The 15,749-nt window shown below is 37.6% G+C and overlaps 1 protein-coding gene across 2 annotated transcripts in view; it reads right to left on the reverse strand.

Annotated features, from left to right (window-relative positions):
* CLVS2 (clavesin 2) overlaps positions 1-15,749 on the reverse strand; it is an 82,093-nt gene that overhangs the window by 31,098 nt on the left and 35,246 nt on the right. For both annotated transcript variants that reach the window (XM_012536426.3, XM_004263863.3), the window contains exon 3: positions 334-444. In XM_012536426.3, coding sequence (XP_012391880.1) covers positions 334-444 — 111 coding nt within the window. The remainder of the gene's footprint in view (positions 1-333; positions 445-15,749) is intronic.

The following is a 15,749-nucleotide window of genomic DNA, read 5'->3' on the forward strand; positions in this document are numbered from 1 at the left end:
GAAATTAAGTGTACCAATAACAATATAGTAACACGGTATAATTTTTTTTACTTTTAAACTGAGGCTTTAATGTATAATGAATGTGCTAAAATGTTCCCCATTTGTGGAAAAGCAAGAGAGCTAGTTTTTAAGTATTTCTTTCACAGATACACTGTTCAGAATTAATCACAAGTTTTTACATTTTGTAAAATATCTTTTATGTTATCTTTTAGAGTTATATTCAATACAGAAACACATTTTACCACAGCACATGTTATACATACAGTATGCATCATAATTTATTGAACGGGGGAGCAGAAAGGAAATTAAAAAAACAAAGAAGCAAACAAATACCCTTTTCCGAGTCTTCTCCTTCAGGAAAGGCCGGATCACGGTATACAGGGCATGGATATACCATGGTTGGTTGACAAAATGAATTCCTCCAAATCGTGCTGGGAAACTATCCTAGAGTAACATGGCGAGGAAAAAAAATCAAAACACGCTTTAAGACACTGAGAAGGTTTAGGGAAGGCCATATGGTATACAAATTTGTTATTCCGTACACTTAAATGATTATGTGTATAGCTAAGGAGAAGAAAGAAGGAAGAACCTTAGGAAGAACCTTATTGCAATTAATCATTGTAACTTTCATACAGAAACTGAAGCAATATGGAATAAAGCACATCTTTCTCAAGAATAGGTTGTTGATAGGAATTTCAGCATTTTTAGGAGTGCCACGTTTTAAGCCTGCAAACTGCTAACAGTCATTATAGACCAAGAAATATAAGTAAAAGACTTTAGAAATTTGTCAAATAATGAATCTATGTTAGATAAGTGTCTATTAAAATGTATTTAAATTAAAATGTTTTATTAAATTTCAATGTAGTTATCTATAATGTGAGGACGGTCAGATATCAAAACTCACTTTATTCTCTTTATTTTATTACCAACTTTACTATAAACACTCTCCTTTCCTTATTCCAACTACAAAAAAAGGAAACACGCTTAAGCAAAATAAAAACCTGGAATTGTGGTGTAAGAAATTTGCACATGCATTTTGCCAAGTTAAATGAAAGTTAAACCCTCTGAGCTCACCCAACAGGAGGAAAACGGGGCTATCACAAAGCCAGCCTCTCCTTCAGCAAGAACTCAACCATGTAAGGTTTGCATCTGAAGTGATGTAGAGGTGTTTTCCTCCTTTCTGTGACTAAATAGGTGCATCTCAAGTCCACCCCCAAATCTGAAGAGAATCCTTAAGCCAAATAAGTTACAACATTTGACAGTGCTACGGATTCTACGTAAATGGACATAGATTTTGCTACTGGTTCAACATTCCACGCTGAACTGACTACAAAAGTCTCCTTTAAAAAACTGTACCACTGGAAGTGTCTCTTGAGTGGCATGATAATAATTGGCATACATCTAGATTCTACTGAGAACATAAACAGGAACAAAAGAGAAGAAACTGAAATAATTGTAGATCTATTTTCTTAATTTAAATTTTCTCTTGAACAAGATTCAAAAGATTTAAAAACATGCATGGTGTAACATCATTAAATTATTTTGTTTTTAGGGGACACTTATGAGCATTAGAAATTCATTAGTGATTTTATATATTGATTTTTAGAGTCAACAAACATTTTTTCTTCAACAAAATTTCTATCTTTGAGACTAACACACTACGAAAAAACCACAGTACTTCAAATAATAAATACATTCGTAAGCTGTGTCTTATTTTATGTCAATGTCTTACTTCTTTTATAAATTTGTAGCTTTCATTCATCAAGAGTATTACAAAACAGAAATGAGTCAGGTAGAAATGCAGACATAGTGTCTTTTAATTTTTTTATTTTTTCAGCTAAATATGCTTTTATTTTCATATGAAAAAATACATCTGACTTCCACATAGCAGGTTACTTTTTAAAAAATTTTTATTGGAGTATAGTTGCTTTACAATGTTGTGTTAGTTTCTACCGTACACAGGCATAGAGAACAAACATATGGATACCAAGGGGGAAATGGGGGGGGATGAATTGGGACATTGAGGTTGACATACATACACTATTGATACTACGTATAAAATAGATAACTAATGAGAACCTAGTGTATAGCACAGGGAACTCTACTCAGTGCTCTGTGGTAACCTACATGGGAAGGAAATCCAGAAAAGAGGGGATATATGAATCATATATGTATATATGATTCATAGTGTCTTTTAAAATTATGACATTTTTATACATAAAATGAAGATAAATAATGTATATACAATAAAGAGAATACTAATATGTGCCCTCCACTCAACTTAAGAAATAGAATATAATTGGTAACCTTGAAGATCACTGTATTTATATATTCTTCCATTTCCCCCACATTTTAAAATTGCACATTGTATTTCAAATATAAGGATTTCTCTTGCTTATATCAATATTTTATTTTATAAATGTTATAAATATATAAATATTATATTTTTATTTTGCATATTTTATATATTTTATATATATATATATATATATATATATATATCCCTTAAAACATACTGTTAAGTTTTTTAAGTACTTAAGCTTTATAAAAATGTCATAGTCAATGTGGTCGGGTAACAGTGTTTTTGCGGTTCGTTGTATCTGAAATTTAAACACGTTGTGCATAGCTATAGTTCATTGTCACTGTTGTATAGCATACCATTGTATGGAACACCACAGTTTATTTTCTCCTGTCCCTGCACATTGTTTTCCAAATTTTCGGTTTGTTTTGCTATCACCAACACAGCTGCTCTGCAGACTTCATTCTCAGAAGTGTCTCTTGTGCACGTTCAGGTGTATGTGCAGGGTATTTATCTAAAAGTGTTAAGGTTGAGTCATAGAGTGTATACAGTTCAACTTTACAAAATTGTTAGGAGCAAACTGCACCAATTTATACTCTTCTTTCCCCCAGTAATGCAGGAAAGTTCTGGCTGCTCCACATACTACACTTGGTATTACCCATCTTTCTAACTTCTGCCAATCTAGTGGGTGTAAAATAGATTCTCGTGACACTTTAATTTGTTAGTTGCTTCGTCTTTGCTTATTTTAATTCCATCATTAATAACATTGTTTGATAACATAACCATTTTACACAGAGGTGTTTTGTTTCTGGGTCCTTGAGGGCCTGAATTTGTTATCTCTGCTGGTCTTGTTCATGATATCTTGTTTATGGTGGATCATATTTGGCTAATATTAATCCTTGGGAATCCTGAAAGAGATAGTTTGAGGATGCGTTTGTCCCGACAAGACCTATATTAGCTCCCACTAGGTTCTATCCCTGGATATGGGAGAGGCAGAGAGGTTCCTTAAATGTTTCCTGGCCAGCAGGGATTTCCCCAGCACAACCTTTCCCTAAGGATGCAGCACCTGGAGGAATGCAGGTTCTCACATCCAGTCCCCAACTTGCCCTCAGTGTGTGCAGGCCTCACGTCTTCTCCTGCCCACCGTGCACCCCCAGCAATCATTACTCTCCCAAACTCTAGGTTCCTACAGTCAACATTGGCCTCCAGAACCACTCAAGCTTCCCTTATTCTGTTTCTTTCCAATAGACTCCATGTGTTTGTCTCTGTTGGGACTTGTTTTATGTTCACAGAGTTCAGTAGAGCACCTAGACGTATTTTCATTGTGATTTATTCAACACCCTGGTGCTTCATGGCAGGGAGATCTTTAAGAATTTTTAACCTACAGCACTACCTAAAGCAGAACTACTTAGTACACTTTTAAAATATACTCCTGAGTGAGCATTTGATCTCTAGAACAAAACTGAATGAACACCAGCTATCAGGTTTTTAAGCCAGAAGTCTTAGCTCAGTGATTTTTAAACTTTGAGAACCACTTGAGGTCATGCCTTCTACTGTGAACAAAGAATATACACATGTAAACACATAACTTACACATGATGCCATGGATTCCTTGGACACATCTTTCAATACAGAATGACTTGGTCAGTACCAAATCACAGTTTAGGCAGCGTGAAAGAGAAAGGAAAGCACTGACTTTGCAATCAAGTAGACCTAGGTTAAAATTCTGACTTAATAGTACCTCTGTGTTAAAAAGGTATCAAAGTATCAAAGTCCAAAGCAAGGACATAATACTTGATTCCTTCCTTTCCTCAGTGTGATATCACTCATTTCCTTTCTCTTTTTCTTCTCCTTGTGGTATTACCATTATACACATGGTACACCTTTTGTAGTTGCCCTGCAGTCCTTGGATATTCTGTTCTGTTCTTTTTTCCCTTTGTTCTCTTTGCATTTCAGTTTTTGAGGTTTCTATTGATATATCCTCAAGCTCAGAGATTCTTTCCTTAGCTGTGTCCAGTCTACTGAAAAGTCTATCAAAAGCATTCTTCATTTCTGTCACAGTTTTTGATCGCTAGCATTTCTTTTTGGTTCTTTTTTAGGATTTCCTCCTCTCTGCTTACATTGTCCAGCTGTTTTAGCATGCTGTCTAGTTATTCATTAAAGCCCTTAGCATATTAATCATAGTTTAAAATTCCCAGTCTAATAATTCCAATATCCCTGCCATGTCTCATTCAGATGCTTACCCTGTCTCTTCAAATTTTGTTTTCTACCTTTTTTCAGTTATGACTTATAATTTTTTCTTGATAGCCAGGCATGATGTACAGGGTAAAAGGAACTATTGTAAAAGGCCTTCAGGAATAAAATGGTAAGAGGTGGGGGAAGGTAAAGCATTCTATAGTCCAATGGATTAGCTCTTGGGCTTTTAATGATCATGTGCCTCTGGACTGTTAACTCACAAGTGTTTCTTGATTTTTTTCTCCCTGCTTGGGTGGAGCAGGATGGCTAAAGTACCTGGAGTTGGGTATTTGCCTTTTCCCATGTGGAAGACTAAAGTTGGGAGTTTCCCTCCCCCGCAGGTCAGTTAAGCTCTAATAATACCCCAGCAGGTTAGGTTCTGGTTACCTGGTTTCTCCTGAGAGCAAGCCTTGATGAGTAGAGCAGAGTGCTCTGGCATATGTAAAAATGGTCCCTTTTCCCCTCCTCCTGATGCAAACACAAGGAGATTTTTCTCAAATATTTACGGTGAGAACTTGGTCAAGGTCCTGGAGGTAAATCTCACAAAAGTGTGGAAGGCCCCCCTATACCTGCTCCTCTCCCTGGAGCTTTAACTCTCAGCATTTTATACAATGAGCCTCCAGCAATTCGTCATTAACAATTCAGGCTGTCCTTCCCCAGATTGGTTCCCACGTAGGTTTCTGATCATGACTTTCTGCCCCAATAAGCCAAGACTCCCTGTATTCACCTGTTTCTCTAATCCTGGGGGGTAGGGGATTGCCCTGTGTCCTCACACCACTTTTATAGACCTAAGAATAGTTGTTGAGTTTTCAGTCTGTTCAGTTTTTTCCTTGTTAGGACAGAGTGGTGACTTCCAAACTGTTTATATTAGGAACTGGAGACCAGAAGTCTGATCCCCTTTATTTCTGATCACACCTCAGGTCTTGCAGTATTTATACCCCCACCTCTGTGTAGCTTCATATTTTCATATTCACCTTCCATATGATGCTAGTGTGATCACAGTAAAATCCGAAACTCACTACCTCCATTCCACTCCTTAGTACCATGTCACTTCCCCCCATCCCCTTCATGTCTGTTCATGTTCACATGCTGTTTTATCACTTGTTGATTCTGTTCCTTCCCATATGCATCCCTCCCTTTTTGTATCATCTGCTCTTACTAATCCCTTAAGAATTAGCTCAGGCAACCATTTCCAGGAAGCTCTTTTGATCCTTTTCCTGACTTATCCCACTGCTCTCACATCAAAGCCCATCTCTACCATCACAGTGCCTAAGTCCATCACTGCACTTGCCATGATACTAAAATTGTCTCTTTATTTATCTGCCTCCACTACTAAATTGTGAGCTCTTTGAGTGCAGAGGTTGTGTGTTCCATATGGTCTGTTGGTGCTGGGCCTGGCATCCATTTCCACCTACTTCATGCCCCACCTAACAGAGCAGGGGATGGAAGGCTAAAACAGGAATCTATGTTAGCTAGGGTTCTGACTAGGTGAGATCTGTCAATGAGATGCACTTGAATAAGATTTAAAGGACTAAAGGGAGGCAGCAGTCACCTTCCTGTGCAATGACAGCTGCTAAGCAAGCTCTAGAAGAGCAATTGTTTACAGTAGTATCTGCACACCACCTTCCACTTTCTAGTTACCACCTTTGGAAGGTAAAAGTCTGCTGGGACATTAGCAGAAAGAGGGCGAAGACATCAGTTTCTTGACCTCTGAATCACATCTGCAGGGTTGGGACCTCAAAACCAAGAGAGCAGTCACAGTCCTCCGTAATTTTCATTCCTCCTGCTCTTCCAGTGAGGTTTTAAGACTCACGCACTGCATTTAAATCCATTTTTCCTTGAACTATGCAGAGAGGTTTCTGTTTTGTGCACTGAATGCTGATCCAGACTGTGCCTGATTCATCCTTCTACTCCCAGCATTTTGAAAACCTGTGTATGTGAATGTGTGTGTAAGCTAGATGAATATTTATTAAATGAAATACATTCTGATATTTATTATTTAAGTAAACTATTTACATTCTCTGAGCTACAATTTATCTGCAACATGGGAACAATATTTAACAGGACTGCTAATGGCTCACCATTGGTGCCACTCATTGAGCCCACCTTCTTGGTGCTGAGCTACCATATTAACTCCCACTTTACACACGTGGAAATGACCGCAGTGGTAATTTTATAATATAGTTTATTGGGCAATTGTTTGGCCCTAAATAACACTAGATAGTAGAAAATAATAATCAAAATATTAAGAATATACAGTATGTTGATCATTGGCTCTGGCCACACTGCTCTTCACTGGAGACAAGGAAATAAGTGCTTTGCAATTAGTGAGAATATAGCCAAAATGGGCTGAAAAGAGTTAATAGAATTTCTACCTTCCAAAAGCTTTTGCCAATTCACCTACTTCCATTCGTTTTTCCTTGAGCAGAACACTTTGTGCTTGAGGTACAGATTGTCTGGCCTGAATTCTTCAGTTAATGGAAACTTGACCCGCCAAAGCTCTAGTGGAACTCGGCATGTCTCCAAGCTTCTGCTGACCACAAACTCAAATAAATATCCTTCTTTGGGAGAAGATGGATTTGGAAGTACTTCCAGCATGTAATATGTGGGTTTCCTTAAGAGTTGACAGCCATGGCAAACAACTGCAAAATGAGCTCAGTCAAAGCAAAGCCTTGATCTTCTCCTCATTGGCATAAAAACACTATGAACACAAGAGACTTTGGCATCATGGGCACCATATAGAGGGGTAAACATATTTATATCTACCAAATGTACATAAGAGAATTATTCACATATTTCTAGCAAAAAAAAATACGTTTGCCCTAAATATCTAGCTATTCAAGAAAAAAAAAATTAGAGAATCTGAACTATTAGCATGTAACTCAAATTTTTAACTGATTTTGATGAAATATAAAAATTGTGTATTAAGATTAACACTACTATGAGTAAATTGTCAGATTTGAGAACATAAATCAATATAGTTTCTGGTGTAATTAAAGGTTGAGGTAATAAATGTGAGGAAAATGAACTTTTCTATTATTACATCACAGCTCTGGTCTTGTTTCACAAGTAAGACTGTCTAGGACTCCTAAACCAGACTGTCTACGGTTCCTCAACTTCTTCTTAAACTTATCAACTGGGTTTAAGAATTGTCCTCAATGTGAACATAGGCAAAAATTGTATTTGTAACTCACCCATTCAGAATTAAATCTATTCGGCCTTTTTTAATGTTTGTTTTTCTTTTCCTCTTTTCTTGCACTTTTTGTAGCACTTAGTTTCAACTACTATATGCGCTATGGCAAAATGCATTTAGTGATAAATTGTAGCACCAGCACCTAGAAATTACACCTTTAATTCCACAACTCTACCTCTGAAGTTATACTAGGATCAAAAACATTGGACTATTCTTTTATGAAGCTTTTAGAATAAATATAAAACACGCTTGTTGTAGAAATTTTGAACACAAAATAAAATATAATTTTTTTTTGCGGTATGCGAGCCTCTCATTGCTGTGGCCTCTCCCGTTGCGGAGCACAGGCTCTGGACGCACAGGCTCAGTGGCCATGGCTCACGGACCTAGCCGCTCCGTGGCATGTGGGATCTTCCCGGACTGGGGCACGAACCCGTGTCCCCTGCATCGGCAGGCAGACTCTCAACTACTGCGTCACCAGGGAAGCCCAAAATATAATTTTTAAAAAGTCACTCATAACTTTACCACCTAGAGACAAAAGCAATACTCTAAGCATCTTGGGGTATGCCTCCATTTCTTTTCAGTTATGTTTTATATAGATGACATGAAACTCTAACAGTCTGAAATTATGATAATAGTTTTTTTATAATGGCTCATATGTGTGCAACATACACGATATCACTTTCTCTAAAAGTATGAGTAGGTATAGAAAGTAGGTGATTATTGTAGCAGTTGGTACTACTGGTTCCTTAGGTAGGATCAACATTAGCTTCCTTCAGATATGTTCAAACTTCTTAAGATCGGTCTGCTTTGATAGCTAGTGGGAAGCAGCCGCATAGCACAGGGAGCTCAGCTCGGTGCTTTGTGTCCACCTAAAGGGGTGGGCTAGGGAGGGTGGGAGGGAAACACAAGAGGGAGGAGATATGGGGATATATGTATACATATAGCCGATTTGCTTTGTTATACAGCAGCAACTAACACAACATTGTAAAGCAATTATACTCCAATAAAGATGTTAAAAAAATAAAAATAAAAACTTTGAAAAGAAAGCATAAAAAATATGCAATCAAAAGGTGAAGAGAAAAAAGATATAAAAGATGGTGTTAAGTAGTTATTAAGAATATTATGTTATTTGTATAGATTTTATGATATTTGTGGTATGTGTCAGCTTCTTAAAATGTGTAGTTTATAGCGATTCATTTCATTATGAGTAAAATTTCATCTTGTATCTGAAAAAAAAAAAAAACGATTGGTCTGCTTTGACGTGCTAACCGTAGAATGTTTTGCTAAATATGTATATTGAGGGTATTCTTCCTAGATGGTAAAATAGTATTTTAATCTCATATCCGTCTTTTATTTATTTATTTATTTATTTATTTGTGGTACGCGGGCCTCTCACAGTTGCGGCCTCTTCCGTTGTGGAGCACAGGCTCCGGACGCGCAGGCTCAGCGGCCATGGCTCACGGACCCAGCCGCTCCGCGGCATGTGGGATCTTCCCGGACCGGGGCACGAACCCGTGTCCCCTGCATCGGAAGGCAGACTCCCAACCACTGCGCCACCAGGGAAGTCCTCATATCCCTCTTCTAGAATGTTGTACTAGCTATTTGTCTACATGTTGTACCCATCTTCAGAAGCTTAAGATTCCTGAATGAAATCACGTTTGTTCTAGTTCCAAAGCCCTGCTCCCATTCCCTACCACTAGCACCCTGCGCAGAGTCTGCAACTGAAAAGAATGGAACTATAGTTGTGATCCCATATACTTAGTGCCATCAATAGTGGACAGACAGATCCAGGCAAGTCATTCAACTGCTTTCACAAGGGAAACAAAAATTTTTACCAAAACATTCTAACTAGTGCCTTCTGCCAAACTGCAAGAAGACAGGCAGGAAAGTATTTAATTATCAGCTAATTGGTATGTCTTTTTCTGTGCCTGTCTCATGACTGGTAATAAGCCATATGTAAATGAATGTAAGTGACATTGAAAACAAAGGATCTTGACCCTGGTATGGAGATAAGAGAGTTTACATTGAAATCGTACACATGCAGGAGGATGCTTCATCTCCATCCTCTTAACTTGTAACTGTCCATTAAAACCTCATGCTATCCAGGTAGGCATCAAATAAAGGAACTTAGATGAAAAAAATTGTGTAGAAACAAAATTTCACCAAAAGGAAGTAATTGCTCTGACATGTAGGGAAACAATAATGATTAACATTTTCTACAACCAGTTTGTTTAACATTTAGAGTTTGTCATCAGAGAAAAGAGAAGAAAATAAGCGAATGGTTGGAAAATGACTAGTGAATTCCTGTTTCAGGAAACAAGTCAGCCTTCAAAGATATATCACATTGTATTCCAAAATAAGCACTTAGCAAAGCTTTTTGTTTGATGAGCAACCTCTGAAACAAAATGCATGTAAATTACAGATTTAAATTTTTATGATTCCTCAGAAAACAGTGTCTTAATTTTAATAAGTGTTTTAAGAAACATGGATTAATGATGATGGATCATTTAAAAGAGTGATGAATAGGATACATTAATTTCCCATTAATAAGTGATATTCTTTTTAGAATTAAAAATTTTTGAGATATGACTACATTTTGAAATGATTTTACCCTTATAAAGGTTAAAATCTTAAATCCAAATACACACTAAAATATAGATAACTTTTTATGTTAAATTTTTAAATTTGAAAATTGATGTTCTTAGTTTGCATTTGCAAACTTTACAGTATCTGTTTGTTTTAAGGCCTCTGGCAAAATGTCAGCTATTGTTTAAAGTGTCTATCATGAATACAAGTGTGTCAACATGAATTTCTATTAAGGGTGATCAACAGAATGTGCTCTACCCAAAGGCAAATGCATACCATTTACAACACTTCTATTTTTAAAAATAGCCACTTTCCTTCATCCTATATGCATCGATACTTGGCTAAAGAAGATTTCATGGCGCCACGACTCCTAATAATGTCTCTTTTGCCCTGTCACTCTCCTTTTATAAAATTCAGTTCCCATTATAGAGATATGCTAGCTTTGTTCTTTTTCAGTTTTGTCTGAGGGTGTTCTCTGTTTTGTTTTGTTTTTTAAGTTAATTTGAAATGATGCCCAAGTGCAAGTGCAGTGATGTTGCCTGATATTCTCCTTTCTGGGGAACATAAAAGAAAACTTAGAGGGGCTCAATGGAGGGCTCTATCTTCTCAATGCAAATAACTAGGAAAACTGCTATAGGATCCTAAGGTATTAAATTATCATGTCCTTTAAACTGTGAGTGGACATGAGCTGTAGGGAGAGCAGGTCTCACACCAACATTTTGAAGGCAGAGGCGTTTGACTGCATTGCTTTGGTGATTGCTTGGACTGAGAGAGTCTTCCAACTTCCACTCCAGAGGTCTAGGAGGAAACTTCTCTGGGTCACTCAGAACCCAGTGGTGGCCAAGGACTGCTCCAGCTCACAAAGCTACAGGCTTAGAGAAAGGGAAGGAGTGATCCTTTCCTCGTCCAAGACGGCACATGATTGTCATCTGCTCACATGAAAATGAGAATTGTGTAATGTTCTTATTGTTGTAATTTTAATGTAGACCATCATTTCCCAATTTTTAATTTTGTTATAAAAATCTTAAATAAAGTATAGTTCGCTTGCCTAAATCTACAAAGAATAACCTCACTTCCTCTCTCACCAGTAAATTATCACTTGTAAATAATGGTTATACACTAATTCCACAGGAAAAAACACAAATGTTATTCCATTTTTTCCTATTCCTGCTATGTTTCAAACACATGTATTGAGGTAATCCATAACACTCTTGGCTTCTAGGTTCCAGGGATAAATCCACGTACCTATTAGGTAAATGTCTCTGTCAGCAAAAGTATTCCTGTCCCTTCCTCTCAGCCACATAATCAGAATTATTAAATAGACCAGAGGGATTACTATGGAGAGAAAGCTTACGAGAGTACATTATGACTATATGATCAGGGTCTCTGAAATTTGTGGGCTAGAACTGACTAATCTTTCTCAAAATCTCAGGTATATTCTAATTCCAGACAAATCACTGTTTTATTATTGTGTTCTTGTGCTTATAGTTGATCATCTGGTGTTGGTTAACTTTGGTTCAAATACAACCCTTCCCATACTGTAAGGAACCCTGGAACACAATGTTGGTACATTACAGTGGATAAATCCCTATACCTAGATAAAACTCTCAAATTACACTGGTGACACAGTGATATCAACTTTGCATATGGAAGGGTATGTCTGAGTCTTGAGTACAGTAAAATACAGACAACTTAAAGTGGGATAGTATATAAAATATTCCTCCTCGAAAGAGCACTACCTAGATAAAAAAGTTGCTTAAAGTATAACCAACACTGAAAATTAATTTGTACCATGTTTAGTCATCACATAACTGAATGAACAAGAAGATTTCTCTTTCATGAGCAAAATAAGTTGGTATTCTCCCCAGCTATTTTTTCTGTCAGAGAAGGTTGAAAACAGATTGAAACGAATCACAGCAACAGAGCCTTGACACGAAGACACAAGACTTATTTAAGTTAGTCTCTGCTGGTGTGTGCCTGGTACATGCGGGAGGTGAGACAGCCAATAGGACAGGATACAAAGCCATTCTTACACCTCTTCACCATCCATGAAGTACCAATTTCAATCAACTGTAACAGCAGGAGAGAACCCAAAGTCAAAGCTACCACCTTGGGCTTCCCTGGTGGCGCAGTGGTTGAGAGTCTGCCTGCCGATGCAGGGGACACGGGTTCGTGCCCTGGTCCGAGAAAATCCCACATGCCGCGGAAGGGCTAGGCCGGTGAGCCATGGCCGCTGAGCCTGCGCGTCTGGAGCCTGTGCTCCGCAACGGGAGAGGCCACAACAGTGACAGGCCCGCGTACCGCAAAAAAAAAAACAAAACAAAAACTACCACCCTATAAAAACACTAGGTTCTTTTATTAAAACTGAACACAAAGCAAAGGTCACAGTTAATTGTGCCATTTCTAATCAAAATAGAATATATAGTAATTTTCTATGACCTGTACCTTGAGTCTTGTGGCTTCAATCTATGTGTTAGCTGTAGCAAGACAGCCTTACTTTTACCCCCAGCCAGCATATCAATAATGAATTAGGTCTCCCACTTGACTTTTAAACTACTTTAGTAACACACATTCAGAAATGCTAACGTTCTCATATTCAAAATTGCCAAAGGGGAATGAAGCAGCAGAACTTCAGCCAGAGGAATTCAGAAGAGCAAATTATAAAAGTAATTAGGCAGAAATCCTTAAGTGAACATTTCAGGACACTCCTGCCTACATCAGGCAGGTGAAACTGGCCAAGATTGTTTGTAATGGTGAAACAGTGCTGCAAGGGTTTGGCAAGACAGGATCTGTCATATTCTGTTAAGGAACTAGAAATTGGTGAAACATTCCTGAAAGAAACCTCAAAGCATATACTTTATTTCTCCTAATACTCTTTCTAGAAATAAATTATAAAGAAATTATCATTAATTGGGGCAAAATTTTCTGTACTTGAATGTTTTGTACATATTTTGTAATGAGGAAAACACTGGAAACAATTTAAATTTATTTAACAAAAGAGTGAATAAATGAATAGTGTATTTATAATATATAATACTAAAGAGCCATTGAAATGGCATTTTCAAAGAATTCTTAATAACAGAAAACAATCAAAATATAATATTAGGCAATAAACCAGGAAAAAATTTTATTTTAACAAAGAATATAAAAGAAAAGAATTAGAAATATACATCAAATATTGGCCTGGTTAACTCTGTGTAATAGAATACTAGATGACTTTTATTTTATTCTTTGTATATTTTATATTTTTCAAATGTTCCGAAATGACCACACACACACACACACACACACTTAGAGAAATATTTTTTAAAAATCAATACAAAGACAACACAGAACTCTAAGCATTGATTAATGCTAACAAATATTTACTGAAAACTGCTCAAGCCTAGGAAACATAAGGGGAATATGAATGAAGCAGAGTCCTTACTTTGAAGGAATTTATATTCTGGTAAAAAGAATAAGTAATGTAAACCAAGGAAAAACAATGTTCACAAAATTTTATAAGGTTTAAAGGAGAGAAAGGATGACAGATTGAACAGAAGTTGGAATGATGAGGAAAGAACTCCCAAAAGAGGTAGTATTTGGAATAAATCTTAGGGTGTCAATGAGAATCTGGTCGCTGTAGATGAGGCAACAGAGTGAGTGGAAGAGAGCATCTCAGAGAGAAGGAGAAGTGGGACTAGACACGGGGAGACTGGGCCACCTTTGGGATTCAGTTGCCAGGACTGTTTGTCTGGAGTTGAAGGTAAGTGTGAAGAAGTGTTGACAGCATGGCTGTCAGCAAGACGGTTTCGCAGGCCACCTGAACCATCCAAGCTGTCTCACAAAAGAGCTCGTGTGTACCTTGCACTAGGTCTCCTTGAGAAGAGTGGCATGTTGCAGTCGTGCTGTGGGAACATTAATCTAGCAGGGTTGTGTAGTTTGTTATGGAAATTTGACATTTTAATATTTATGTTTTAGTGCAACCATTGTAATGTAGAGACATTCTGTCTCAGGTTAAAAATAAAAAAACACCTAGAGTGTTAGTTTTGTTGTTTTGTTTTTTAATGACCAAGTGATGTGTGACACACACATCCATCCACCAGGTCCTCCCATCATGCTCACCTACCACATGCTCACCCGCAGCAGGGATAAGGTGGTGAGGGTAAGGGATGGGACGGGGCTGGAGTAAGACTTGGGAACTAATGGAGATAAGGATGGAATAAGAGTCCTGGGTGTCTCTGATGCACATTTCTTGGAATATGAAACTGATTTTTATGTTTTCACCTGCCCAATCGTTTGGTGAAGCCTTGCAAAATGTCCTACTTTACTTGATTTCAAGTAGGGAGACAGGGACGATGGACACATGAGGTCAAGCCTATTAGCACTATGCAGGTAAAAAAGCCGAATGCGAGTCATATTAAGGTGTTAAGTATAAAAGGAAAACAAGATACACTCGTCAGAAATACGGTGAAGACAGAAGAGGGAGCCTACAAGAGAATGGCTGAAAGTAGGATGCTACATTTTAATCTTGGTTAGTTGAGAGACCACTACTTGTACTAGAAACTGAAAGAGGAAACGGATTATATTTGAGAGGAAGTGTGATCTGTCGAATTTCAAGTGGCAGTAGGCCATGTGGAGATGTCCCCAAGTTTGGATAGCTCAGACTGGAGTAGAGATATAGAAAAGCAGAGACAGAGCAAAAAATGGAGATTCATGAATACACTGAAAAACATTTTAAAAGGCTACAGACACCTGTAAATTTTAAAATGATAATAATACACATTTGTCCCCCTAATTGAAGTTCTTGACCAATATCATGTTGCCGGCATTGGAGAGAAGAGGTCACTGAAGCCAGTGTGATGTTTTCCAATCATTTGCCAGGACATTTTTAGCTCTACCAACTCCTTCCAAGAATGTGGTGTCCATATGGATTGTGAGGCAGTGGATTATAAAGATAGCTTGAGAGGTTCTAAAGATGTTCAGGCACGTGTCCTTCAAAGAAGCACATATGAAAAACAGCACGGCCGAGGCTCACGGTGTAGGCAGCCCCTCTGCCTGACACTGCTAATGAGGAGCTCCCATTTGGTCTCTGAATGTCTCCTGCAAGGCCAGGGGTAAGGAGGATGATTCCTCAGTTTAGCTAATCTGGGAATATTTACGTTCTCTTACCTGTTAGTTTTACAACAGGAAGGAAGCAAGGGTATAGCTTGGGATGGTCACCCCCCCACCGCCTCCAAAATCTGAAAACTCGTAATGAATGTACCTCTAAAAAAAAGAACTTCTAATTCAATGCTTCAAATATTTTACTGTGCTTTCCTTGTGTTTATTACAAAATCAAATATACTTATCCATTTTGGTTACTTTGAGAAGATTCTAATTAAAGCTACAGGAAATTCATGTGCGCTGTATAGGATTCTTCTTCCTTTTGCTTTACCTTCTGTGACTTTATTGGCA

This window comes from Orcinus orca, chromosome 12 (assembly GCF_937001465.1).
Source record: "Orcinus orca chromosome 12, mOrcOrc1.1, whole genome shotgun sequence".
In the NCBI taxonomy this organism is placed as follows: domain Eukaryota; kingdom Metazoa; phylum Chordata; class Mammalia; order Artiodactyla; family Delphinidae; genus Orcinus; species Orcinus orca.